Source organism: Capricornis sumatraensis, chromosome 19, assembly GCF_032405125.1.
Source record: "Capricornis sumatraensis isolate serow.1 chromosome 19, serow.2, whole genome shotgun sequence".
Lineage (NCBI taxonomy): Eukaryota > Metazoa > Chordata > Mammalia > Artiodactyla > Bovidae > Capricornis > Capricornis sumatraensis.
In genome coordinates this window covers 29,573,817-29,601,706 of record NC_091087.1, presented here as the reverse complement: position 1 = coordinate 29,601,706, position 27,890 = coordinate 29,573,817, and the positions used below count along the sequence as shown (strand labels likewise).

Genomic DNA, 27,890 nt, shown 5'->3' with positions numbered 1-27,890 from the left:
CATTGACGCTGCTCACTCAATGCTGGGAATCTGTTAAATACAAATGGCAAGGGGAACAGAGGAAAACAGAAAAAGAAAAATGGAGAGTGGCTTGGTTGCTTCAGGTCTCACATGTGATTAAGAGAGTGTACAGCCTGCACATGAACCCAAGTTCCCACACCTGCCAGCTATAAGGTGCCAGGCCCTGATTTTAGAACCCTAGCTTCACTAAGCAGTCAGTGACAGAGACAGTTTTTGTGTATTTCAGGTCTACACTGTGATGACTTGATGCCCATAGACATCATGGAATGATTGCTCAACATACGCATCACCTCACACAGTGAACTCTGTGTGTATGTGTGTGTGTGTGTGTGTGTGTGTGTGTGTGTGTATCTTTAATGTTCCTATAATCCATGGAGAAGGCAATGGCAACCCACTCCAGTACTCTTGCCGGGAAACTCCCATGGACGGAGGAGCCTGGTGGGCTGCACTGCATGGGATGGCTAAGAGTGTGACAGGACTGATCGACTTCCCTTTCACTTTTCACTTTCATGCATTGGAGATGGAAATGGCATCCCACTCCAGTGTTCTTGCCTGGAGAATCCCAGGGACAGGGGAGCCTGGTGGGCTGCCGTCTGTGGGGTCACACAGAGTCGGACACGACTGAAGTGACTTAGCAGCAGTAGCAGTATGCTAGTCTTCGAAAACAAGGTGGAGAGTGTTCCTTGTTTACCCTGAGAGTTCCTGTGAGATTGCTGTTTTCTTCCCTAGATTTTTGGAAGCATTGATTGACAAAACCAGTTGGTTTCATTGTGGGGAGGCTTTTAATTTCAGATTTAGTTTTTTTCATGCAAATAACATTTTCTGATTTTGTATGTCTTCCTGGGTATGTTTAGGTAAGGCATTTCCCCTTTGCTAGGCCCGTAGACTCTCCTATGAGTAAGTGAACTGTGGTTCACACTATCTTTCTTTTCTGTAAGATGTGTTGTGCCCCCTTTTAAAGGTCCTTGATACTGGTGATTTGTGCTCTGTCTCTTTCTCTAACCAGTCTCCCTAGGGGTTTATCAGGTTTATCGGTCCTTTCCAAGAGCCGACGTCTGGCTTGTTTAAACAATTCCCTGTTTGCCCTGTGTTCCCTCATTTCCTGCTCCTTTTCTCCCATCCACCTTGTGCTCCACTCGCTGTGCTTTCTGTCTGGATTTTTGGGAGGAGGCTCAGCTGATTTCGGCCTTCCTTCTTTTCCAGTATATGTGTTTAAGGCTTTAGGTTACCATCTAAACACAGTTGGCTGGGTCCCACAAGTTTGAATAAGCCAAATTTTCATTATGTTTTATGTAAAAGTATTTTCTAATTTACATTGTGCTTTTTAAAATTATTATTCATGAAAGTCTACGAGAAGTCTGTGATTTATCTTCCCAATGTTTGGGGAGGTTTTTCTGGTGACCCATTTTTTGATCTCTGTTAATTCCATGAAGAGCCCCGTCTCGGTCTTTAGGGGCGACTGTTATGAATACCGTAGACCAGCTGATAAACAACAGAAAGTTGCTTCTTATAGTACCGGAGCCTGGGAAGTCCCAAGATTACCAGCAGGTGCCGCGTCTGGTGAGACCTGTTTCCTGGTTCCTAGACTGCCTGCTTCTTCTCCCTGTCCTGGCAGCATGGCAGCCCATTCCCTCCTGACCTGAGCTCTCCCAGAGTCCCTGCCTTCTGGTATCATCACCACGTGCAGGGTGAAGTTTGAGGGCACATAAGCCATCAGCCCATTGCAATCCATAAGTATACCCTGCATTATTTCAGTCCTCTGAAATAATTTGAGCTTTCCTAAGGGCTCAATATATATTCATTTTGTTATATGTTCCTTGGGCTCTTGAAAATAATATCTATCAGTGGGAATGCAGTGTTACGTGCGTATCAGTTAGATCAGATTTGTCAATCATAATTCAGATTTCGGTAGCCACGTTGAGTAAAGCAGAAGTAGCTGAAGTTACCTGTAATATATTTTATTTTTAACATTCCCAAAATATTGTCATTTCAGTGTGTAATCAACCTGATAAAACCTAATGAAATATTTTACGTTCGTTTTCTCATGCTAAGTCTTTAAAATCCAGCGTGTGTTTCAGGCTTGAAGCACATCTCATTGTAGAGCCAGCCGCATTTCAGGTGCTTCGTGGCTGCAGGTGACGACGTCCCAGGGAGCCCAGTTCCCCGAGAGATGTGTCTTTAACGTCTCCCACTGCAATTATGAACTTGGCTGTGACTGCTCTTCTATTTCTGTCAGTTTGTATGTATTGATGTTTTGAGGTTATGTTATTAGGGACATTCAGATTTAGAATCCTCATCGTCTTGGCAGACTGGACTTGCGTGAGCATGAGATGCTCCTCTTTATCGCTAGTGATGCTTCTTACCTTAGACTCTCTCTGACAGTGATGTTGCCGCGTCAGGTTTCTGCCCTTGTTCGCCTGGGCATCTTTTACTCTCACCTGTCTGTGGTCTTCCATCTTAACATGTGCCTCTGGGAAGAGTGTGTGGCTCTAATCTTAATCAGGGTGACGCTTTTATCTTTTAATGAGGACATTTGCTCTGTTTATAACTTTGATGTTTCCGTCTGTAGATACCGTGTTGCTGTGTGTTTTCTGTTTGTCCCACCTGTTCCGTGTTCTTTTCTCTTGCCTTCTTTTAGAAGGATGAGGTGTTTCTCTAGTTCTGTGCTCCTCTGCCAGGTTGGTGGGTGCACATTCGCAGACACAGCCTGTGTTTTACATTGAAGTCTAACTTAGTACTTTTACTGCCTCCCTGACATGACTGTTTCCTCCTTGTCACTGTTATCCTTTAAAATTTTAGATATATTGTCGGCGTTATCATCACTGTAGCATTAATATTTACCCTGACAGTTACCTCATTGTTGGTCTTTACTTGTTGTTTATATTTCAGTCAGAGACGACTTTTCTTTCTCCCAAAGCACTGCCTTAATATTTTTTAGTTCATGTCTGTGGTTGATGAATTGTCTCATTTCCATTTGCCCTACAAGTCTTTATTTTGCTTGCACTTTCGAAGAGTGTTTTTGTTGGGTATCGAATTCCAGGTTGGTTCCAGGTGGTTATTTGTTTTTCAGCATTTTACAGATGCCAGTCCATTATCTTCTGACTTCCTTTTTCTTGAAAAGTCAGCTCTCAGTGTTGCTGTGCCATAAAAAGCCACAGATTTTTTCCTCTGAGAGCTTGAACATTTTCTTCTTGCCTTAGGCACCTGCAGAGCTGCTGAAACCAGTGTGTGGTTTTCATTTTTGAGTCAATGCTCTGATTCTTGAACCAACTCTTGCCACTGTCCCTGTCAGTCAGTTCAGTTGCTGAATGTCTGACCCACTGCGACCCCATGGACTGCAGCCCGCCAGGCTTCTCTGTCCATCACCGATTCCCGGAGCTTGCTCAAACTCATGTCCATCGAGTCAGTGATGCCATCCAAGCATCTCATCCTCTGTCTTCCCCTTCTCCTCCTGCCTTCAGTCTTCCCCAGCATCAGGTTCTTTTCCAAAGAGGCAGTTCTTCGCATCAGGCGGCCAAAGTATTGGAGCTTCAGCATCAGTCTTTCCAATGAATATTCAGGACTGATTTGCTTTAGGATTGACTGGTTGGATCTCCTTGCAGTCCACGGGGCTCTCAAGAGTCTTTTCCAACACCACAGTTCAGAAGCATCGATTCTTTGGCGTTCAGCCTTCTTCATGCGCCAGCTCTCACATCCATACATGACTACTGGAAAAACCATAGCTTTGACTGAATGAACCTTTGTCAGCAAAGGAATGTCTCTGCTTTTTAATGTGCTGTCTAGGTTTGTCATAGCTTTCCTTCCAAGGAGCAAGCGTCTTTTCATTTCACCGTCTGCAGTAATTTTGGAGCCCAAGAAAATAAAGACTGTCACTGTTTCCGTTGTTTCCCCATTTATTTGCCATGAAGTGATGGGGCCGGCTGCCATGATCTTCATTGTTTGAATGTTGAGTTTTATGCCAGCCTTTTCACTCTCCTCTTTCACTTTCATTAAGAGGCTCTTTAGTTTCAGGCCCTGGAGGCATTTCTTATTCCCCTGACTGTCTTTTCTCCACCATGAGGGGCCCCATTTATAGTTTTTAACAATGTAGTTTAACAACGGGTTCCTTCGCTATATTCTGTACTTTTTTCCCTCATATATATTTTTTTAACCGATCCATTCCTCAGTTCACTGATCCTCTCTTCAGCTACACCCAACTTGATGTGAAGCCCAGAGCCTGAGTTCTTAAATTCAGTCACTGTTATTTGAAAGTTCTAGAATCGGTTTTGAGTCTCAGAAAGTTTTCCTTTGGTCAAGTATATTTTTGAACTGGTGAAGTTTGCATCTGATTCCTCTAGCATACCTCTGATATGCTGATATACATCAGATACCTCTGGACCTGTTTCCGTTCTTTTTCTCTTGGTCTTATTTGTTGTTACACCCTTATTTGCTTTTTTGGTTGCATGGTGGACATTATCTATGGAAACCCCTAGAGTGTCTGGTGATGCTGTCTTCTCCAGAGGTTCCTCTGATGTAGACCTCTAGTGAGGACAGAGCTGTCTGTTCACTCAGGGTCTGAGTGACTTGAGGCTGGGGTGTCTTTGTAAGCTGAGTCTCAGCAGCCTTCACCCACCTTCTCCCCCTGATCCCAGGGAGGAGCCCTCCAGCATCTCCATCTGGAAGCCTGGGGTGCCTCCCATGGCCCCTCCCTTCTCGGCCGGTCCTGAAGCCCACCATCTGTCTCCCGAGCACCACAAGGTGATTGATACTCAGCGCTCAGCCGGTTTGGGCAGAGTGCTGGGTATGTTTTCTGTGCCTCCCGTTTCTTGGGGACCTTAGTCTCTACCATCCGGACTGACTTGTCAGGCCTGTGGTTGGATTTTTGTCTTCCCAGCCCAAGGAAGTGTCCAGAGCTGTTAGCCAGTCCCCTCTGCTTGACTTTTTCCCTGCCTTTTCTTCCCAGAGTCAGCTTTGTTCTGATGCCCCGAGGGAAGGAGCGGCCCTCTCAGTCTCCAGCTCCCTCACTGGGCTTTTGTTTGAAATCTTGGATTGTGGCTGCCTAAGGACCTCTTTTGAAATGTATTTAGCTTCTCTAGCTCTTGGTAGGCTGACCCACAAGCTGCTTGCATCTATAACTGGTAGTGGGGAAGCCCCGGGTGTCGTCTCTCATCTGAAGCCACATGTAAAATTCACAGTAATTATATTGATCATCTTTGGTGCTGGGGTAAACAAGAACCAGGGGCCCTTGCTCATTACCCACGGTTGTGTTTCTGATCAGAATCCCCTGCTTGCCTGGGCTGTTTCAGTGCCACTTGAACTTGGGAAGAAGGTGGGGCAAGCGGCCCATGCGGCCTGGGGACAGAGGAGCCAGTCTGCCCTCTTCCCTTGTCCCTGCCGGCCCAGGGCAGGCCTTGTGATGACAGGCGGCTGGTAGTGGAGGAGAAGGCTGAGGAGGAAGGGGTTGCGTGAACTGTATTCTGTGATGTAGTCACGTGCGGGTTTTCTTTTTCAGTGTGAAAAAATGACTGCCTTGACTCTTCTCTCCAGTTTCACTTGAAGGTTGAAAATGAAGATTTTATTCTTAAAGTTGAGCACAGTGATTTTACAGTCTTTTTGAAAGCAACAGTTGAGGTTTTCAAAAGACATCTCAGAGAACTCCAGCAGATAAAGCGAAAATAAGAGAATGTGTTCAGCGTGAACAGCGGGCGGGACCCCAAACTGTACTCTGTGTCTCCCAGAGTCTGTAACTGCTGAGATGGGTGGATATAGGGCCTCAAGCACCCTGGGGACCGAGGTCCTCAAGTGACAGCAGAGGCCCTGGCTGAGCCAGGAGCAGTATGGCCTGTGCCCTGGCGAGTGGAGAGCCGCGAGGCTGGGAGTGGGGCCAGGAGAGGGGGTGGGAGACTCGGGCGTGGAGGGAGGGGCAGCACCTGGCGGGGTCTGGGAGGCGCTGGCTGTCACGGTTCAAGGCAGGGACACCCCTGAACCTCCACCGTGCAGCCCCCACGGGGCAGAGTTGTCTGGCAGCCCAGGGTCAAAGTGAAGAGGGCGAGTTCGCAGCAGATTGACCGAAGCCCCGTACCACTGAGAATTCATTTTAAGTGCCTGGAGCGAGGTTGGTCAAGCCCTTGCTGAAGTCAAGTGAGGGAGTCAGTCAGGGAGGACGGAGCTCAGGGTGAGTGAGGGGCAGCTAGTGCGGTGAGTCCTTGTCACCCGGGTGGGTTCCGGGGACACCCTTGAGTTCAGTGGTGCCCTTTCAGTAGCCTCCCTGGAGGCTTGTTTGGGGGGTAGAGGAGGCAGAAGCCCACTTAGAAGACGTGCTCATTCCTAGTGGTGGTGGTTTCTGAAGCAGTTTCTACTATTTGGTTCAACTGTGAACCAGTATCCTTGCAGGGTCAAGTCTGATGGTGGGCCTGAGCTGTGGGCACAGCCTTCCTTCTCCTGCACCCCACACTCATCTGTCATCTTTTGGGCAGCCCCTCCCCCCTCTCTGCACCCTTGATGGTGGGCCTGAGCCCAGCCCCCCTGTTACCATGGAGCCCCTTATGACTGAGTGGGTTCCAGGTGCCAGGCTCCTGGGAGACGTGCGGGAGGCAGAGCCTTCATGCCATTTCTTCTAGAGACAGCAGCGCTGATGGTCGTGGTGTGAGAGCGGTGGTCCTAGTGTGAGAGCAGTGTGTCTGAGAGTGGTGTGTGAGAGTGTCGTGTGTGAGAGTAGTGTGTGAGAGTGGTGTGTGAGAGCGGTGTGTGTGAGAGCGGTGGTCGTAGTGTGAATAGTGGTGGTCGTAGTGTGAGATCGGTGGTGATAGCTCGGGTGCTGAGGTATCTAACCGTGAAACAGCAGTTGCCCCTGAGTGGGGGGCTGCCCCCATCCGCGAGGATGGGTCGCAGAAGGGCCCGCCTATGGGCACTTTTCCAGTGCTGCATCCCCAAGGCAAAGGCCAAGACAAGGAAGAACTTGGCCTCAGCCCAAGTCCTGGAAGCAGAGCGGCCTGAGGTGAGAGCAGCCGGGGGCTGGGCCCGTCGGATTGGCCTTCACCCAGCGAAGCGTTGGAGCTGTGTTTCATTTTGTTAGCGTGGTTGTAGGCCCTGCCGGCCAGGGCGTTTTGGCCTTCTGGGCAAGATCGACCCCAGCAGGTTGACCTTGTAAGTGGTTGTGCAGGTGCTGTGTGGAGGACGGGCGGGGGCCCCACAAGAAGGGAAACACTGTCTGGAGGAGTCCTGGGGCACGTGGATTGAGCTATAGAGTCAGTCCTTGAAGCAGAAAGGCTAAGCCCCTTAACCTCTCCCATCTTACAGAGCACAGAACAGTGTGTCCAGTATCTTAATGACGGGTACCTACTGCTCATGTGTATAACATACACCCTCGTAGCTTCACATGTCTACTACATGCCTCGGAACAAGTGTTGGGCAGTGTTCTAGGTGCTGTAGTAGGGGATATGTAGCCCAGGATTTTTTTATTTGTGTAAAGAAAACTAGAAGAATGAAAGACTCCATGTGGTTCAGTGTGAGCAAGTTCACCATGTGGACGGCACCGCGTGCGTGAAAATTGTGATAAAATACATAAAACATGAATTTAACATTTTCTCCAGTTTATTGAATGACTGGGTGACTTCAGTGGAGTCAGGCTAACAGATGGCCTTGGGGTGCCATCAGCCTTTTTCCCAGAGGAACACTCCAAAGCCTGATGGCCTTGTAGATCTTACCTTTCTTCCTCACTCTCCCCAGCAGTTCTAGGTCACTTGTCTGTGTGTCGTTTAAGAATCTCTTTATCCACTTTGTTGTTAGGTTTATGTTTAGGGAAGTTTCTCAGACGTCCCTGGGTCTTGAGAAGGCAGGCTTGGATTCCGGGTTCTCCCCTGCCGCGTGCCTGCCAGGTCGAGGTGGAGGCTGAAGGCCGGTCTGAGTTGTGGTGGTCTGTGTGGTCTTGGGGTCAGTGGACCCCCTCTTCTCTGGAGGGGCAGGGAGACCCTTTGTGTGGAGCCTGGAGAGACTTGACAGGGTCAGTCTTCAGAGTCTCGCTCTCTTTTTAATTTGTGTTTGCATTTAGTTACTTACTCATTTCACTGTTTTCTAGGAGTTGGCAACATCTACGGAAGAACTCAATATATGCCGGGAACAGCTTCTTGCAAGAGAAGAAGAAATAGCTCTGCTGATAGCAGAGAGGAATAACATCATGGTCAGTAGGGGAATTCTCACATGTTGACATTTGCCCCGCGGGGGCCACCGCTGGGCTCCGTGTTGCTGTCTTTAAACTCTGTCTGGTTTTCAAGTCATTTTTCACATCTTCCCACTGAGCAGACCAGGGTGGATCAGTTTGGGGTTCTCATACTTGGCTTCAAATTTATGATGAGAGCTACTATAATTTTAGTACATTGGAGGGGGGAGTTCTCTTAACCTACAATTTTGTCCATGCTACAGTTTGTGTGGGGTCTTAGTTCCCTGACCAGGGATTAAAACCCATGACCCCTGCAGAAGTGTGGAGTCTTAACTACTGGGCCACTGGGGAAGTCCACTCTAACTTTAGACTGAAGTGGCGGGATTCTGACTTGCCTCAGCATGTTTCCGGCTGTAGCATGAGGCTGAGAGGGGTTGTCGGCCCTGAATTCAAGCATGAGGTTGACGGTGCTCCTTTGGCCCTGCCCTGCAGCTGCTGCTGGAGCACCTGGAGCGCCTGGTTTCCCAGTATATACCGTCCCTCCAGACGACGGCGGGCAAGTGGCAGGCGCAGACCCCAGAGGGCATGACCATCGAGCTGGAGGTGCTCCAGGCGCTGAAGTCACTCTTTGAGCACCACAAGGCCCTGGACACGAAGGTACCAGCCACCCGGCCATCCTGGATTTGTACACTTGCAGCCTTGTTAGGTGGATGATGCACGTATTTATGTAACTAGTTGACTTTTGAGCTTCTTGAATTCTTGTAAATACCTTTTTTCCGTAAGAAGTCAGAGTTTTATGTGGTTAAAAAGTGTTGCCTGCATACATGCTCAGTCATGTCCGAGTCTTTGCGACCCTGTGGACTGTAGCCCACCATGCTCCTCTTTTCCTGGGACTTCCCAGGCAAGAATACTGGAGTGGGTGGCCATCTTCTACTCCAGGGGATCTTCCCGACCCAAGGATTGAACCTGCCCTCTTGCATTGGCAGGTGGATTCTTTACCATTGGTCCACCTGGGAAGCCGCCAGTTAAAATGTATTAGTTGGTATAAATGTCTCAAGATTTATTATGTTCTGTATATCAATTTGCAATTAAAAACTAAGTAATAGAGTTATTTTAGGAAGCATTTTTTTCCTCTCAAACTTAGAATTTAAAGCTGTTAATAAGCAGATTTTTTGATGTTAAGATCAATGAGATACATTAAATGTATTCTGTTATAGTAGCCGCGTATTAGGGTGAGTATACAATGGCAACCCACTCCAGTACTCCTGCCTGGAAAATCTCATGGGTGGAGGAGCCTGGTAGGCTTCCGTCCGTGGGGTCGCGAAGAGTCGGACACTGCTGAGCAACTTCACTTTCACTTTTCCCTTTCATGCACTGGAGAAGGAAATGGCAACCCACTCCAGTGTTCTTGCCTGGAGAATCCCAGGGACAGGGAAGCCTGGTGGGCTGCCATCTATGGGGTCGCACAGAGTCAGACACGACTGGAGCGAGTTAGCAGCAGCAGCAGCAGCAGCATACGCTAAGAAGTGCACTCACGTATATACACACATCAACACAGGAGGAGCACTTGAAAGGTGTAGTTTGTTAGAAGAATTAGGTGCCACACATAACAAGGTAAGTTGGATCATTCATCGTGTAATTTCAGTTAGTTCAGTTCAGTTCAGTTCAGTCACTCAGTCGTGTCCGACTCTTTGCGACCCCATGAATCGCAGCACGCCAGGCCTCCCTGTGCATCACCATCTCCCGGAGTTCACTCAAACTCACGTCCATCGAGTCGGTGATGCCATCCAGCCATCTCATCCTCGGTCGTCCCCTTCTCCTCCTGCCCCCAATCCCTCCCAGCATCAGTCTTTTCCAATGAGTCAAGTCTTCGCATGAGGTGGCCAAAGTACTGGAGTTTCAGCTTTCGCATCATTCCTTCCAAAGAAATCCCAGGGCTGATCTCCTTCAGAATGGACTGGTTGGATCTCCTTGCAGTCCAAGGGTTTGTCATTTGTATCCTTTCATTTTAAAAAAGTGTGAAGGCTGTAGTGGTGGACATCAGATGTTCTTTATCTTTCTGATTGAGGACCAGCCCACCTGGGTTATTTTAATGACTAGTAAACTAGACTTGTGGCTCAGAGCTGCAGGATCTCTTAAGCACCCCTTTGTCTAGTCGGAGACAAATTCTGACTCGAATCACCTGTTTCTATTTGGGATAGATAACATCACCATGTATTTTCTTTTTATGCTGTATTTTCAGTTTTGAGTTGAGTTTTTCCAAATGGAGTTTTGCTGTCTTTACTTATTTCTTTATTCTGATTCAATTTTTTGGTTTTCACTGATGATTCTTAAAGAGAAGAATAACCCGAAAAAGATACTAATGGACGGGGTGCTTGATGTAAATCACAAGCAAGAAAACATGCCAAGCGCCAATGGAAAGGCATGTCCTCAGTCTCACTCTCTGTCTGGTTCTCGTCTTACTATCCAGTCTGTGCGGGGCTGCTGAGACCTTTCACCAATGCATCATGTAGGTCTGAGTGGCCGTGAGGGTCGTGTGAGCTCCAGAGCGCAGAAGGCAGTTTTGACTTCACCGATTTTCCGGAAGTGCTGTGTTCCCTCCCTCCCAAAACAAGGCTGTCTAAGGTTTCCTTTCCCCCTTAGAGAACCCGCGACGAAGACCTGGCTCAGGGGCCCGAGCTCCAGGAAATCATCGAGAAGAAGTCACGGGAGCAGAGAGAGATAAAGGACCGCCTGGCAGCCCTCTCTGCCCACGTAACAGAGCTGGAGAACGACCTGGACACGGCCAGGAAGGACCTCCTCAAGTCCAAGGAAATGAATGTGAAATTACAGCAGGACGTCCGTGAAGTGAGTGACAGTGGACGTGTCTGTTGTCCTGAGGCGGAATGTGGGTCCCTTGTTCTCCCCATGATCTCAGCCTTGGCACGGCTGCGTGAGCAAGAGCAGAGCACTGGCGAGACCGCCACTGGCTGCCTTCCCGCCTCTGCGTCAAGGTCTCTGGGGTAGAAGAGGCCTGGTCCAGGCGGCCCGTTGGCAGTGGACCAACATGGCTGTGCTGCACCCTGGGTGTGGACTCCTCATTTCCACAAGTTCTAGGGGGCCCAGTGTGTTCGTTTTTAAAAAATTCATTCATCCACTCATTCATTTATTGGAGTTGATTTACCCTGCTGTGTCAATTTCTGCTGTACAGCAATGTGAACCAATCATATATATATATATATATATATATATATATATATATATATATATATATATACACACACACACACACACACACACACACAAATCTCCCTGTGTTTTAGGTTTCCTACCCATTAACTTCACCACAGAGCACTGATAGAGTGCCCGGTGCTGTTCAGTAGGTCCTCACTCGTTGCTGACTTGATGCATAGTATCAGTAGTGTGTATATGTCAACCCCAGTCTCCCAGTTCATCCCCCTACCTGCCTGCTGAACATATTCCCGATGATGCTGAAATTTCCTTCTGATTCACTCAGGTGAGTCTGAACATCTGTGGAGCCCGCTCTCCCAGAGAGATGGGAACATGCTGTGTGGGCTCTGCTGAGGCAGCTTGCCTGGCCATCTTCTCTAGTTTTCTGAGGTTCCGCTCCTTGAAAGGATGTGTGACAGTGATACCAGCGGTCAGACAAGTCGAGTGGCTTTTGCTCACCCTCAGATCCTCAGGCCCGTGCTGTGTAACCAAGGCAGAATCAGGATGTTTCTGGCGGTCGTGTCTGCGGGTGTCGTGATTTATGAGAAGCTCCCTAACGGTCACTGTGAAAACAGAAGAGAGCTGGGGGCTCAGGCCTCCTCCTGTGAGCCTCGCCTCTCCTCTCTGCACAGAGAGACAGCGCCCACTCTGCCCCACCCCTCCCCCGTGAGACTGTCTCAGAGGGCACCCCTCCAACATGTGGTACAGCAGGTGTACTTGTTTAGTAGCTCGGTGTGAGAACTCAAAACAGAAATATTTGCACACGTTTGTATAACGTGTTCACACTACTCTTTGGCAACAGGAGGAGATTAGGTGGCAGAGATTAATACACAGAGAATTCTGGAAAAAGCGTTTTTAAGACCTTTCACTTTTAATGTTAGGACAACATCGGTTACTTAGTGAGCACGGAGGGACCTGAAATGGATTTTGAGCCGGCGGACAGGAGTCGCATCGGCAGCAAGCCCTGCTCCTGGTTTGGGCGTTTCCTCCATGTGGTGTAACTGCTTGAGGAGGACTCGGCTGGAGAAGGCTGCTCCCAGTTGTGTAACACTGTGACTTCTGTTTCTACTCATTAATATTCTTATGTAATTTTGAGGAAATTGCATGAGATTTTTCCAACTTTTACCTGAGGAAATGAGCCTCAGAGCTCCCGGTAGGATCTGTTGAAGGTCCCTCCCTGTTCTGGGTCAAGCCCGCCTGTATGGTGTAGGAGATAGAGATCCTCATTTCATGCCAGATACCTTCCCTCCTGGAATTCTTGCAATGACAGAGTAGTTTAGTGTACTTTTTGTTTGCTGGTCGGGTTTACGATGTAGAAAAGAAGCTTGGTAAATCGAGTGGCCAGACAGACGTTAAGACAGATGGGTTCCATTGTGGCAAATGTGACATTTGAGGTAGGCGCGTTTTTGCTCACATCTCAGAAAACTGCCATGTCTAGGACTTTATTTTTGAGGACACTAATTTTATGTTTGATTTGAAACTTAGGATTTAGTCCAGCTTTTTTACTCTTAATTGTATCGCAGTATTCTATGATAATGACTTACCTTTTCTCCTCTGCAATGCCTGGTTGTAGGCTATGGCCCAGAAGGAGGACATGGAGAAGAGAATCACTACACTTGAGAAACGCTGCCTCGCTGCACAGCACAAAGCCATCTCTGTGCACAACCTCGATGATAAACTTGAAAATGAAATCGCAAATAAGGATTCTATGCATCGACAGGTAATGGCTTTTCCTGAACTGTGTCTGACTTCTGTAGTAGTGAATACTGAGGAAGGAAGGTAAAGACCTTTTCATGTGACTCCCATGTTGGAAATCAAGTCCCAGTGTAAAGTTCTTATGACCCTAAAATACTGCGTTCAAAAGTGTGGATGTACATCATGGTCAATCAGCTGTACTGAAAGGAAATACATTTTTTAAAAATTGAGGGTGACTGCAACTTAGAGGTTTGAATTATTTGGGATTTGGGTTAACCATTTTGTGGAATTCCACTCCTGACTCTTGTTTCACTTGACTTGAATCTATTGGCTTGTTAGCATTTTTCCTGAAAGAGCAGAGAGCAGCAGGGAACTTCACAGCAGCTGGCTGCCTGTTAGGAACTTGGGTCACTGTGACAAAAGGCAGGGTTAGAGCTCCAGTCTGATTAGGATTTGTACTTCCTGTGGTTTGGTGAGCTTTACTTGCTCCTGTTCCTGTGTGGTCTCACATAATCAGGACTTAATCAGGAAAACCAAATCTGGCTTCTCCAAAACAAAGTGAGTCAGTCTGGTGTGTGACAAAGTATATCATTGGCCCCACTACAAAAATAAAATACTAGAAAGCCATTGAAATGTATGATGTGGAATGCTAATTAAGAGCATTCTGATATACAAAATAATGGCTGTAAAAGGCAGATCAGAAAATACTACGTACCATATGCTGTTGTTTTCTGAGGGTTTTAAAGCACATCTTATTGTTTATGTACGTACATAGAGTAATACACACACAGAAAAAATAAGAAAGCTGCTTAGAAATAAATGCTAACCTCTCAGGAACCCGAGCGTATAGATCATTTCATTTTTTTTCTTTTTCAAAAAAGAATCTGTCTAAATGTTCTACACTGAAAGTTTTCAGAGTAAGAAGATCTATTAAAAGAATAATCATGCATTTACAAATGTTAGTTGACTGACATTTCCCCAAGCACACTCTGGTCAGGTTTGTATTTCAGAGGAGATGAAAGCCATATTTGGCTTACAAGCCCATGGCCGTCTGCGGTCGGTAGGGTTCCCTTCAAATAATGATTCTGGTGATGTTTTAAGAAGGGTCAGTACTGACCCTTAACTTGTCAATAAGAATGAATAAGCTTCTATAGAAACCTGATCTTCTTTAATATATAAGAACTTTTTTTTTTTTTTAAAGACTTCTTTGGAGACGTTTAGGAAAAGCAAATACTCTGGCAGAAGGTGTTCTGCCTACTGAGACCAAGCCCAGGAACACTGAGAGAAAAATTACCGTGACGCGGCTTCCGAAACAGAACTAATCCTGTAGACACATGCCTTTAGGTTTTGTCTCAGCTTACTAACAATGGCAGAGGCTGCACCACTTGGCCCGTTTTGATGTTCTGCTTTCCCTTTGTAGAAGGAGGATAAAGACCGACAGCTGCAGCTGTGCCTGGAGCCGGCAGAGCAGAAGCTGCAGCAGATGCTGACAGAAGTGGAGGCTGAGCTGGCTCAGGGGGTGGCTGCGCTCTCCAAGGTGCTTCTCTTGGTCCCCGGGGGGCGGGCGCGGGGAGGGCCTGTTCCCTTGCTGTCCCACCGTGTCACTCCCGGTGCTGCTCAGTCCACAAAGGAGCGCAGACGCGGGGGTCCTGCTTCCCGTCTGCGATGGGAGCACTCCCTGAGTGTCAGACAGTCCCCGCTCCCATGTCATCCCTACATTAACTTCCCTGCAGTTTTGTCCTGTGCTCTGTGTGTCCGCAGGATGCTTCAGCTCCGAGTCACTGCTGCTCAGAGTTCAGTCAGCAACTCAAAGCCTAGCAGGATACAGAACGAGAAAAATCCCATTCTCGTTAAGAGATGGCCAAAATAGCTCTGTCATGAGCACAGTTTTAAGTCTTTATTCATACATTGTTGAATAAGTCACAGCGGGGCACGGTGCAGACCCAGGGCCCCACTCCCAGCTTGCAGTCCCCGGGAGCCCACGGGTGAGAGGCCGCGTCCAGGAGACGTGGCGCTGCTAGGGATATGGTGCCCACAGCCAGCTAGCCACCCCATCCTTCTGGTGGGAAAGGTGTTGCCCCGCACTGCTGGTGGGCACTGGCTGGGCATGGAGAGGCAGGCCGGGCCTGTGCTGGCCTGGCTGTTGGAGCATTGCCTGGAGCTCAGGGAGCACCTGAGGGGCCGGCTGGTTTCCCGGAGGCGGGTGGTGTCCTGTGCTCGCAAACCCTCCCCGAGCAGGGTCACTAACAGCCGCCAGGGGGCGCCCTTCTGCCTGTGATCTTCCCCTCAAGGGCTGGTTTCTTCTCTCCCCTGGCATCTTTGCTGTCTGTCCCCGGTCGGCCTTGTAGTCTGAACTTTTGTCTTCCGGAAGCTCTGCCACTAAGGAGGCGAAACTGTTCGAACTTACCTCCCAGCTTAGGAAGGAGGAACGTGTGCCCTCGTGTGTCCCGTGCTTGCCACTGCCTGCTGCCCGCGCTGGCTCGCCCCAGGCAGTCTGAGGAGGGGGTCTGGGGCCAGGGGGAGCACCTCTCCTCTCACGAGCCGGTCACCAGCACCCTCCGTCACCCACGTGTCACACACGAAGCCGCGCCGGCTGCGTGAGCAGGCGTGCGGGTGTGCCCCCCGCGAACCCGGAGCCAGTGGTCCGCACAGAGCATGGCCCGCTTGCCGCCCCTGCGGTCACAGCCCGCGTGCCGTCAGGACAGGGTCGTTGCGAGCGGAGCTGACGCTGTCCTTGGCCGACAGGCGGGAGAGAGACACAGCAGCATGGAGGAGAGGGGCGTGTGGGCCGGAGACGCGGCTGGGCGGGGCCGGCGCTGCCTTTCTCCGCCGCTCCTGTCTCTGGCGTCCAGTGTGCGTGTGTGGCCCTGTCTGCTGATCCAGGCACCCAACCTCGGCAGCAGGGCCAGATGTGGTCGCCCATAGGTGGTGGGCAGGGGCCAGGGGGTCCCCACGTTCCAGGAGGACGCGTGTTGCTCTGACCAGCCAGGCCGGGGAGCTGCTCAGCATACAGTTGGACCTTACGAGTGGCCCTCAAACCTGAGGGAGCCAGCCCGAGGCCCGTGAAACGGAAGGCATGGTGCCCAGGTGTGGAGGTGCTTGCCTCGGACGTGGCGCTGGAGTCCCACATGCCAAGCTGCCGGTCCAGACGTGGGGTGTGTGTGTAGGATGGCTGCTCCTAGACAGGAGGAGAACCGTAGTTGCGCTGCGACAGAAGGCGCTCCAGGAAAGGGCGATGGTGGAGGCTCGCATCAGAGAGCCCTGAGAGAGGTTTCCCGGAAGGGTTGGCCACACAGCGGTACCGACCATCCAGGAAATGGAGTGGGGATCCCAGGTCCAGCCTCAGGGGTCAGTACTATCCCCACCATAGCTGTGTTCTTGGGCCTGGACTGCAGAGCCTCACATGTGGGCTCCCAGGGGGCTGTGGTTCTGAACTCCCATCATGAGACCTCGGTGAGGCTCCCTCTCTGCTTAAGCAGAGAGCTCAATGTCTCCCGATCAGGGGTGCACTTCCTTACTTTCAGAACTGCTGCTCAGAGGCTGTTGAGATTGGGGTGCTGTTTATGACTGAGCCAATTCAAAGTAAACTTTTGGTTTGCTTTAAAAATATTTGAATGCCGATGCCTTATTGGGAAAGCTGTGACAGGTTTTATTTCCTTGGGCTCAAAAATCACTGCAGACGGTGGCTGCAGCCATGAGATTAAAAAATGCTTGCTCCTTGGAAAGCTACGACAAACCTAGACAGCATATTGTAGAGACATTGCTTTGCCGACAAAGGTCCATATAGTCAAAGCTATCGTTTTTCCAGTAGTCACGTATGGATGTGAGAGTTGGACCGTAAAGAAGGCTGAACACTGAAGAACTGATGCTTTTGAATTGTGTTGCTGGAGAAGACACTGTTTTAACAGAAAATATTTAGCAGAAAATAACCTGTCAACCCACTCCAGTACTCTTGCCCGGAAAATCCCATGGACGGAGGAGCCTGGTGGGCTGCAGTCCATGGGGTCGTGAAGAGTGGGACACTGCTGAGCGACTTCACTTTCACTTTTCACTTTCATGCATTGGAGAAGGAAATGGCAACCCACTCCAGTGTTCTTGCCTGGAGAATCCCAGGGACGGCGGAGCCTGGTGGGCTGCCATCTGTGGGGTCGCACAGAGTCGGACACGACTGAAGCGACTTAGCAGCAGCAGCAGCAGCAACCTGTTTCTTGATTTTTTATGATGGGATATTTCAAACATGCACAAAAGTGGACGGAGTAGTATAATAAATGCCCATGACCAATCAATTGGCCTCAGCAATTTCTAACACGGGGCCAATCTCAAATCTAGCATTCTTTTGTTTTCTCTCCATTCTTTTTTATACAGTAGTTCCTAAAACAGCTTTTTAAACCATGAAATTGATGCTCATTTTATAAATCACAGACTTTCCAACTTTGTTATTACAATTAAAAATTGCTTGAGGTAATTATTTCCAGTTTTTTAATATGAATTTTCATCTTGGAAAAGACCCTGATGTTGGGAAAGATTGAAGGCAAGAAGAGAATGGATGACAGAGGATGAGATGGTTGGGTGGCAGTTCTGGGAGTTGGTGATGGGCTGGGAAGCCTGGCATGCTGCAGTCCATGGGGGTCCTAGAGTCAAACATGACTGAGCAACTGAACTGAACTGAATATGAATTATCATTGGAAGAAAAGCTATGACCAACCTAGACAGCATATTAAAAAGCAGAGATATTACTTTGCCATCAAAGGAACACTTAGTTAAAGCTATGGTTTTTCCAGTAGTCATGTCTGGATGTGAGAGTTGGACCGTAAAGAAGGCTGAGCACCAAAGAATGGATGCTTTTGAACTGAGGTGTTGGAGAAGACTCTTGAGAGTCCACTGGACTGCAAGGAGATCAAACCAATGAGTCCTAAGGGAAATCAGTCCTGACTATTCATTGGAGGGACTGATGCTGAGGCTGAAGCTTCAATACTTTGGCCACCTGATGTGAAGAACTGACTCACTGGAAAAGACCCTGATGCTGGGAAAGACTGAAGACAGGAGGAGAAGGTGCAACAGAGGACGAGATGGTTGGATGTCATCACTGACTCGAAGGACGTGAGTTTGAGCAACTTCTGGGAGACAGTGAAGGACAGGGAAGCCTGGCGTGCTATAGTCCATGGGGTCACAAAGAGTCAGACACGACTGAGGGACTGAACAAGAGCAATCATTACCAAGAATTCAAGTGATGTTTCATGTAAAGGAAAATATGTGAAAGTCTATCTCCACTGGCTTTTTTTCCAAAATGAATTTTCTCACTTTTTGCTTTATAAATTGAATTCATTTTACACCCTTAACCCAGAATCAAGCTTCTATTTATATACTGGGAAATTCCTCCACCGACGTGTGTGTAAGCCGATCCCCTTTCAAGTGTACTTGTTTCTGAGTGTAACTCTGCTTGCTCCTCGAGCCGCTTCCACAGGAAATGGCTGGTGACACTAAGGTCCCCCAGGTGCTCTGCCAAAGAGAAGTGTTGGGAGTGACCTTTGACCAATGAAGTCCCTGCCTCCCTCTGCACCCGCCCGTCTGCTCTGGGGATGCTCAAGAGCCCACCAGAGGTGGCCGTGGGAGGGGACCGCCTCGGGAACCAGGGCACAGGCCGCTCACGTCGCGGCTCCCTGGTGCTTTTAAAAGAACGACTGTGCTTGCTTTTGAAGTTTATGAGTTTTTGTTTTTCCTGTTTTAGGCAAGGCAAAGAGAAAAAATGAATGAAGAACACAACGAACACTCATCGGATACCGTGGATAAGCTTCTGTCTGTTTCAGAGGAGAGGCTTCAGCTTCATCTGAAGGAGAGAATGGCTGCTCTGGAGGATAAGGTGAGCCAGCTTCATGGCCCCTTTACAAGAGGCGCATGTGGCCTGGCCTGGCTCGGCACCGTCTGTGTGTGGCGGCGGGGGGGGGGCGGGGGAATCTCCAGGACAGGAGTTGGGAAACTCCCATAGAGGGCCCCAGAGTGAATGTCTTTGCTGGTTGGAGTAGCAGCATTTCACGCTAGTCAATAAGCGTGACAGCATCCACAGGCAGTGTGTAAAGGAACAGACGTAGATGTGTGCCCGCAACCCTTCCAGAAAGCCTCAGTGAGGCGGAATCACCAGTGGCCCCGATGTTACCAGCCGCTGTGCTAGAACATTCTTCTAGGTCCACCCTCACCCCTTCGTTTCTTTCTTAGAAGTTTATTTCTGGGGCTTTGCTGGCAGTCCAGTGGCTGGGAGCCTGCCTTGCAAGGTCAGGGACGCAGGTTCGATCCCTGGTTGGTGAGCTAAGATTCCACGTGCCACGCGGCAATCACATCAAAGGAATCGCGCATGATGCAGCTAAGGCCCGATGCAGCCAAATCAATAAGTTTAGTTCAGGATCTTTTATATAATGTGATAGAAAAGATTGAAGCAAGTAAAAGCAAGCATTCTCATATTCCAACTCCAGCCATCTCTCTTTTTATTTGCTTTGGAAAATGTCTGAGAACCTCTATCAGAGCAGCTCAGTGGGCAACAGTCTGGTTGAGGTTCGGTGAAAACCTGTCCCAGCTGCACCAGTGCCCTAAAGACGAGGCCCAGAACCTTCACCGAGGTCGGCGCTTGGGCAAGGCTTGTCTGAGAGAGACCCATGGTCACTACAAGTTCTGCGGCACATTTTTCCCCCACAAAACCCAAGATGATACCCACACCTCACTAGAGAGCTCACTTCACCCTGACCTGTGGGCTGGCCCTGAGGTGGGGAGAGTTTTGTCTCAGGTTTGAATTTTACATGTGAAACCTGCTCCAGTTTCCTGAGTGACCACTGAACTGCAAAAGCTGAAAGCAAGTATAAAGCAGTTTCACTTACCCCAGGGACCTGGCCTCCTTGGATCTAGAAGATCAGTCGGGGAAGGAGGAGTTTTTCTGTGTACAAGTTAGTGTTAACAGTTGTCATCCGGCTTCGTGCCGACACTTCGCTCTGGGCGCGAGGTCCGCCCCTCATCCCGAGGTGCTTTATGCTTTCAGACAGGAGAGTAGCCATCCCGCAGTCCACGCAACCTCTGTTAAGAATTGACTCGAAAGCACTGTATGTATCTTTTTCAGAATTCTCTCCTATGGGAAGTTGAAAATGCAAAAAAGCATTTAGAAGAAATGCAAAACGACAAGGTCCTTAAATCTCTAAATCCTTTAGAAATGTGTTAAGAGCTGAACTGACCTGGGTTCACTGTTACAGTTACTGCAGACGCTTCGCGGAAGTGGAGTTACATTTTCCTTATGGCTAGTCCACTGCTGTAACGTGTATAGCGTTTTCTGGTTTTGAACATTGAATGTGATTTGCATTATAGGTGGATTGAGAGTGTGTGGCCGTTGTGTGTGGTTCAGAATTCTAAGTAGTCCTTTCTGGGTTCACCCGAAAGCTGAGACAAAGCATGAGCCTTTCACGTGGACAGTGCTGTCCGTCAGAAAGATAATATGAGCCACATACACAATCTAAAATTTCCTAAAAATGAGCGGGCTGCTTTTCATGCTTTTTTCACTGCGAGTCTTGAAATCTGTGTGATTTCCACATCGAGCTTTGCACCGGCCTGCGTCACATCCTCAGTGTGCTGCACAAGGCGAGTGACTGCCGTGGCCGACAGCACAGAGCTGCCAGGTTGAGTCGAGTGACTCGGAAACTTGGCCGTTTGACTTGTTTTGCCCCGTGAGGGAGTGAAGTGGGGTGTAGAGGAATGAATGTGAGCGATGCCCAGGAATGAATGTGAGGTCCATGGAGACAGTCTAAAGCAATGGGAGGAGCGAGGGCAATAGAGTGAGTCCTGTCCCCCACCACCCGACCCCCGACCCCAAGTCCAGCTTCTCTCCATAGACTTCGTTGTCGTCAATGGCTGGCCATGTTTCCTCCAGAAGCTTTTCTACACCTGAGATGTGACTTCTTATTCATTATGGTTTATAAGGGTTAGTATTGTTCTGAGTGTTTCTCTTTGCGATGGAACACTTAGAGTACAATTTCTCAGAATTAAGTGTTCAAAAATGTGCGATTTTAAGGCGAGAGAATGGAGAGGATGTGCTCATCAGGCTGATGGGGGTGAACCCATAGGCAGCTAGTTCGCCGGAGCGGAGCAGGAATGATGGCAGGTGGTCCTGGAGCCAGGAAAAGGGGTGGCCCAGCCCTGGGGAGGGGTCGTGATGAAGACAGAAAGCGAAGGTACTGGCCACGGGGGACAGGGAGCCGGCAAGCCAGCAGCTCGAGGCTGCCCCTCCGTTGCTTTGAGGTCATGTCTGGGAAAACAAGGCAGGACCTGGGTGAGAGTAGGGCAGGGGGAGATTTGCGGAGAGAAGGGAGTGAGGTGTGAGGAGAGCGGGAGGGCGGCACGGGGCCCAGCAGGCACTCTTGCATGCGTCTCAGATGACAGAGGCGCCCTTGAGGTGTGCGGGGCCATCCCCAGAACAGCCCGAGGGCCTGTGCCCTGAGAGGAGAGCCACGGGAGGCTGGCCCTCCCGTCCCCTGGCTGCCCCTGCTCACTCCTGTCTGTGCGTGTTCAGACCAGCCTGGAAAACGGAGGGCTGGGAACCCGCGAGGACGGCACTCCTCGGCGAACTAGTACCAGTGATGACCGGTGGGGTGGACCCAGCGGCTGCGGAGCTGAAGGGTTTTTTTTTCTAATTTTCCTTCAGCCTGGCTGATGGAAGCAAGGATATATATTTGCAATTTTCGGTTTTTGTCTCTGACTCCATCAGCCCACCCTTGTGAATAACCTCATAGGATTGCCTTCCGTCCACGCTGAGACCTGAATGTCACCAGGCCATCTAGGAACTGGATTCTCCTCCTGCCCGTTTCTTCAGTACTGCTCGCTTAAGAGATGGCAGTGTCTCATAAGCATGGCCCATTTGTCCAAAGTCAGGGCTTCCATGTAAAATTGTGTTCAGTTCCTGATAGACTTGAGGTGCCCAGAATGTTGCTGACGAGATGTGGTCCTCTCGTGCCCCAGGTGCAGCCCCTGAAAGATCAGGACCAAGAGCGCGGGAAGCAAGCCAGCATGCTGGCCAACGTGGGCCAGGTGTTGGAGAGGGACGAGGGCGTGTCAGACGGCGAGGGCGACCGGGTCACCGTCTTCAGCTCGCCTGCTCTGCTGTCGCCCAGCGGCCAGGCCGATGCCGAGACTCTGGCCATGAGGATTCAGGAGCAGCTGGACAAGATCAATGAAGAGATCTGGTGGGTGCGCCTGAGCCCAGCTCCCCGGAGACTCGGCTTCTCTGAGGAGCTGTCTTCTGCTTAGAGAAGTCTGAGTGTTCCATAGTGAGAAAACTGACTTCAGGTCTGCTTCAGGAATTTTCAGTTCTGAGATTGCCCTTGATTATAGAGCTCAGTCAGCCAGGGCATTCTGTCCACAGTGTGGTGTCAGCACTCTGTGGGGGGGCATTGTGGGGTGTCCCCCCCTCAGCTCTGGGCCCCAAGGTGGGTGAGGTCCCGAGGCAGTGTCCCCTGTGGCCCGTGCACCCTCCAGCACTGAGGGTTCGCCCTCGTGTGTCCCTCGGAGCCTTCTACGTTCTGGTGAAAAGCCACCTGGAACAGAAAAGCTGGGGTTCTGGGCTTGGCAAATTCCCACTCAGATCTGCATTTTCCTTTTTAGCTTAATACATTGTGAAGATTGGCTTGTTGTAAGACAGTGATCCATGGACCTGTGTTTGAGTTTTTCTCATCTCATCAGTATATTTAAAATGTTTTCTTTAGACCCAGTCTTGGCAGTTAGAACAGTTTACAAAACAGGATAGAACCCAAAGGCCCGCCTCGTGGTGAGCAGGGGGCCCTGGGTCTGGGGGCAGCCAGGTGGCTGGGGCCCCGAGGCCTGCCTGGTGCCACACCCGCACAGCTGTGCCTCCTGTCCCGAGTCCACGTTCAGAGTGGCCGCAGGCCGGTGACCCTGCACAGGACCTGGCAGAGCTGCTGCTCAGATTGTTCTCATCCTGTCACCCCTGGCCGAGGTGCCCATTCCCGCTGGTCGAGTGCGGGGGGCTCGGGGAAAAGGCAGGGGTGAATGGCACAACCAGAAAACACAGATGGTGCCACCTGTACTTTTGACGCTGAGACAGACTGCTTTGTGGGCCGTGTTTGAGCACAGACAAGCTCAGAAAGATTGTCTTTCCTCATCCCCGTAGGAAATTGGGAACACTTCTGTATTAATATTTTTATTTTTAGAGCAAGTTGTCAGGTAAAAATGATTTTTCCTTATGCAACAAGTTGACTTGATGTAAATGGTAAATTCTGTCCATCAACTTGTCAACAGTGAAAAACTTTCAAGATGTATAAGTAGAAGTGAAACTGGAGAGTTTACTACCTGTAAGGATCTTGTATTTTAATGGGAAAATCATTTTACTTGCATAATCATGCATGTAATCTGTATATAAAATCATCCATGACACATTAGGGGAGAAGAGCAGTAACTGTGAATTCTAGGTTAATGCAGCACATTGACCTGAATCCAGAAACTCACACAAAGCTGGTGGAGAATTTCATCAAGTGATGCGTTTGCACATACACAAGCTTAAAACAAAATGAAAAGTTCAACTCAGCACTTCATCTGGTCTGGAGACGTGTTTAGAAACTCCAGCTTGCTCGTGAATCGCTGTTTTGGTTATACGGAGTTCCGGATTCCCAGTGGAAAAGATCTGAGGCACTGACGTGCATCTCTGCCCTGAGAGCAGGGAAGGTAAAGGTGGTCAGCTTCAGGTATCTCCTCACAGGGAGAGTCACCACACAGGCCCCATCAGAATGTTAGAGTAAATAAAATCAAACGTGAATGATGAGGGGACACTTTGTAAGACTCAATGATAAGTTATTGTAAGTTTGAGAATATTCCAAAGAGGGAAAGCTGAACCTTTTTGCTGAGATGTTAATTGAGCACCTCTTCCTGGAATTTGCTAATGGTGACACAGAATGCAAGCCCAAATTTGCTGTCCAGACATGTTCCTCTGCTGACAAAGGCAGGTGATGATTTTATTCTGTTTTAGGTTCATCCCAAAAGACAAAGAGAACACGAATCAGCGGGCGGAGGGGATTGAGAGCAGGGTGGGCAGTGGGAGCTTCAGCAACCTTCGGCGCTTTAAATGCTCCAACTCCCTCAACCTGGATCTCGCCTCCTGGTATGCCGACTCCTTCCCGCCCAGCGGAGGGCGCTCCATGCCCAAAAGGAGGCAGCCCAGCCCTGAGCCAGAAGAAGACAAGCTGGGCTTCACGACGCTGGTATGTGTCTGCCTCCTCCCTGCCGCGTCCCTCCCCGAGCACACTGGTTTTCTTTTGTTTGTTTGTTTTTTCTCTTTTTACCCAGAAGAAAATCAGGTACGTTTGCTACGCTCAGAGGTCTAAGATTTTTAAAACTGCCTAGTCTTGAATCGGGCTTCCCTGGTGCCTCAGACGGTAAAGCGTCTGTGTGCAATGCAGGAGACCCGGGTTCGATCCCTGGGTTGGGAAGATCCTCTGGAGAAAGAAATGGCAGCCCACTCCAGTATTCTTGCCTGGAAAATCCCATGGACCGCGAAGCCTGGTAGGCCACTGTCCATGGGGCCACAAAGAGTCGGACGCGACTGAGCGAAATCATTCCACAATCACACAGCGACAAATTAGTCTTGATATTTGGACCCCTGGCTTAGGAATCTCAACTGGTCTGCTCACTGATGCGCCTGGCCGTGCCCTCAGGCCAGCTCTGCGTGTGAAACCAGGTTCAAAGCCCGGTGCCCCAGGGCCCTAGTGAAGAAGTCTGGCTTCCTCACTCTTCCGAGTCTGAAAACGGGATGACGACCTAGGGCTTTTGGTGACAGAGTGTGCGGCTCTAAAGCACATGTTCCAGCTTTCTTCCATGTTTAGCTTAGGTTTTGCGAGTGCATTGCTGTTTACCCCATGAACTCGTGTTTACAACTGCACTTGTATTTTCACTTTTTTTTTGGTTACCACCCGTTTCATGTTAGCTGCATTGTTAGTCGGCATATCATTAAGTTAACTGTGAATCATTTAGCGGCATGTGAAGTGGTAACTAGTCCATTTTGTGGTCTTTGGAGACACTGTTTTTATAATTTGCATCGTTGGCTAATTAGTTGATATTTAAAATTCTTTGACGATTTCTCTGTAGTTTCACGATTGATTTCTTTCCGAGTGTTTGTAAAAGAACAGTTCTGTATATTCTGTCCTGCTGTTGGAGTTCTCTGATGGTGTGTCTGCTTTCATCATTGGTTGTGATTTCCTGGCTCATCCTGTTGTCTGCTCAGTGGTTGTCAGTCCAGACCCCAGCTTCCCACCACTGCCCCGCCTCGCCCCCGAGGCTGCAGTTGACCCATCCATCTCCCCTTCCCCGTCCTCCCACCTGCTCTGGTCATAGCAGTGCTGTGGTCCACAGCAGGCGTCCCCTTAGTCGGGTTTGTGCTTTGTCTTCATGTCTCATCAAATGGTGTTTTTCCCCATAGCAGTAAGTTTGAATTAGCATGTCACTATGCAGTTACAAGCATAATGTAGATGGATCCTCAACCGCATATCATGTGTCATTCATAAATGAGATTATCCTTACCTAAAGAAATGATCTTAAGTGTAGAATTAATGGACTTTTGACACAATATCCTTTCTGTGTCGGTGCTTGTTTTTAAGACTATAAATCTCATCAGCTTTTGCACAGTGAATGTCTCTACTAGACTCTTTAAAAAGCATCTTCTATGGTTAATAAAATGGAAAGACTGCACCTGCTATTATGCTAGCTTGCTTTCTTACATATTTTCACAGGGAACGTGCTTTAATACATTTATTTTGAGAACTTTTAAATCAAATTCTAGGTAAGCATTTTATGTTAATGTCCAATAGGTGGTTCGATTTGTTCAGTGTTCAAATAGGTATTAATGGTAACTTCCTCATCAGTTAAATTACTATTTTAAAGTATAACATGTTTTTTATGAAGAGAAACTAACTTATAGAGAAGTTTGGCTGAGAATAGACAACTGTTAAGGGCCTTTATTGTACAGAATGCTGTGCTTTAATAAATCATGATGTTGTAATAGAATTGTATCTTCCTGAGTAATAATTTATAGTGTTTCTCTAGTAAAACTTGAATAGCTTATTTAATTTCTGTGGTCAAAAGAAATGTTCTGTTTCCAGTTACATGTTCTCTAAGTCTTCATCTCACTTGTAAGTTTGCCATCATTTTTGCTATACTGTGTTTGTCTGTACTGATTCTTGAATTTTTAGCTTCAAAGTCGCAAGAAATCTGGTTTCTCTTCATTTCTTTGCATGCATCTATCAGCCTAGTGATTTAAGGAAGCATTGTCAAAAGGTAAACTATTTAGTAATTTAGCATGCCTCTGTTTCTCTGTGCAGTATTAGAGAGTCCTTATCATTTTACACGAATGAACCCTGTGTGGTTGTGTACTGGTGAATAATTGACATTTTAATGGAAGTAATGAAACTCACCCACCACTTAAAGTATGCTGATGGTTCTGTTGGAAATAGGTCATTTGATGGGACAATTGTAACAGTTTGCCCATCTCCCACGTGTTTGCCTTCTAATCATCTCATGCTTATTTATAATAGACATAGTAGTATTTATTATTTTAAAATTTGTCTTTACTTATATTTTTGGCCATGCTGCACAGCTTATAGGATCTTAGTTCCGCAACCAGGGATCATACCAGTGTCCTGGCAGTGAAAGTGGCAAGTCCTAACATCTGGACCACCGTGGAATTTCCGCTTAGAGTATTTTTTTAAACAAATGACTGAATCAGAGCCATAGAAGTTAGATTTGGGGGAAGGCGATTTAATGACGGTGGGTAGCAGTGTGCAGGAGACTCTGTGCGCCAGGCACCTTGTCGAGTGCTTTCCGAGTCTGTCATCTAATCCCGCAGACGCCAGGTGAGGTCCAGGCTGCTGTTATCCCCATTCAGCAGACAGGGACACTGAGGCTTAGAGAGGCCGAGCACCGTGCCCAGGCTCCCACACCCAGCAGTGTGGTTCGGACTGGTCTGATCAGAGCCTGGACACTTCCTGTGGTGCCGTCCAGCCCGCTTTGCTCCAGAGGCTCTCGTGTCCATCACGGCATCCCTGATGGAGGGAGCATCAGGAGGGAGCTCGCTGCCTCTCCCGTTTGGTCACTTGGTTGAGCCCCTGTTGTTGGAGTCCAGTGCCCCGAGGGCTGGCCTTCCTTGTCCCTCTCCCACTCCCAGCCCGCTGATGGAGCACTCCTGGGGCCTTCCTGCAGGACTCGGGCAGCCGTGCTCCAGTTCAGGCAGCTCAGTGCCCGGGAGCCCTTCTGCTGGGCACAGCAGAGCAGCGTCATCACCCCGGGGTTGGTGCCCTGGGTGTGCCGCTCGCCCGCTCTGTGGCCTGCTTTGCCCTCCTGGTAAGTGAGGACACGGCACTGCCCATCCTAGTCACGTGGGCAGCAGTGGGGCGGCTCCCACCCTGGGGGAGGGCGGCCAGGCTGCGGACCCAGAGCCTTCCTTAGGAGGAGGCCCGGGGGAAGGGGCTGGCCGTGGTCCCTGACTCTAAGGCAGGTGTTTGTCTCCACTGAGTCCATAGTCAACCCAGGTGTGTCACTTCCCTGCTCTGTTCTTTGTTGTTTTCTGATTTTTAGAAGTGCTTATTTTAACTTGAATTTGAGATTGATCCCTGTTCAGTTCCATGTGGATAATTTCTAGCCTTTGTAGCCTTCTGTTGTCTGAGGTTTCTTGGTAGAGGTCAGGGGAGGGTGCCCAGTTTATCCAGCTGCTGTTAAATGAGTCCAGCTGTATTTTGCACTAAGTCACTTTGTTGTCACCAAGCTCCTGTGGGGCTGCACGGGACCAGTATTCTTTACA

The 27,890-nt window shown here is 49.0% G+C and overlaps 1 protein-coding gene across 1 annotated transcript in view; it reads left to right on the top strand.

Moving 5' to 3' along the window:
• The first annotated feature begins 6,880 nt into the window (after positions 1-6,880).
• Positions 6,881-27,890, top strand: part of LOC138094941 (liprin-alpha-1-like) — a 34,761-nt gene continuing 13,751 nt past the window's right edge. Inside the window, exons 1-13 of the mRNA XM_068990950.1 lie at positions 6,881-6,997; positions 8,078-8,179; positions 8,651-8,815; positions 9,379-9,394; positions 9,717-9,771; positions 10,478-10,580; positions 10,802-11,005; positions 12,942-13,088; positions 14,484-14,600; positions 15,809-15,916; positions 18,792-18,923; positions 22,052-22,275; positions 24,072-24,303. Of these exons, the coding sequence (XP_068847051.1) occupies positions 6,881-6,997; positions 8,078-8,179; positions 8,651-8,815; positions 9,379-9,394; positions 9,717-9,771; positions 10,478-10,580; positions 10,802-11,005; positions 12,942-13,088; positions 14,484-14,600; positions 15,809-15,916; positions 18,792-18,923; positions 22,052-22,275; positions 24,072-24,303 (1,722 nt within the window). The remainder of the gene's footprint in view (positions 6,998-8,077; positions 8,180-8,650; positions 8,816-9,378; positions 9,395-9,716; positions 9,772-10,477; positions 10,581-10,801; positions 11,006-12,941; positions 13,089-14,483; positions 14,601-15,808; positions 15,917-18,791; positions 18,924-22,051; positions 22,276-24,071; positions 24,304-27,890) is intronic.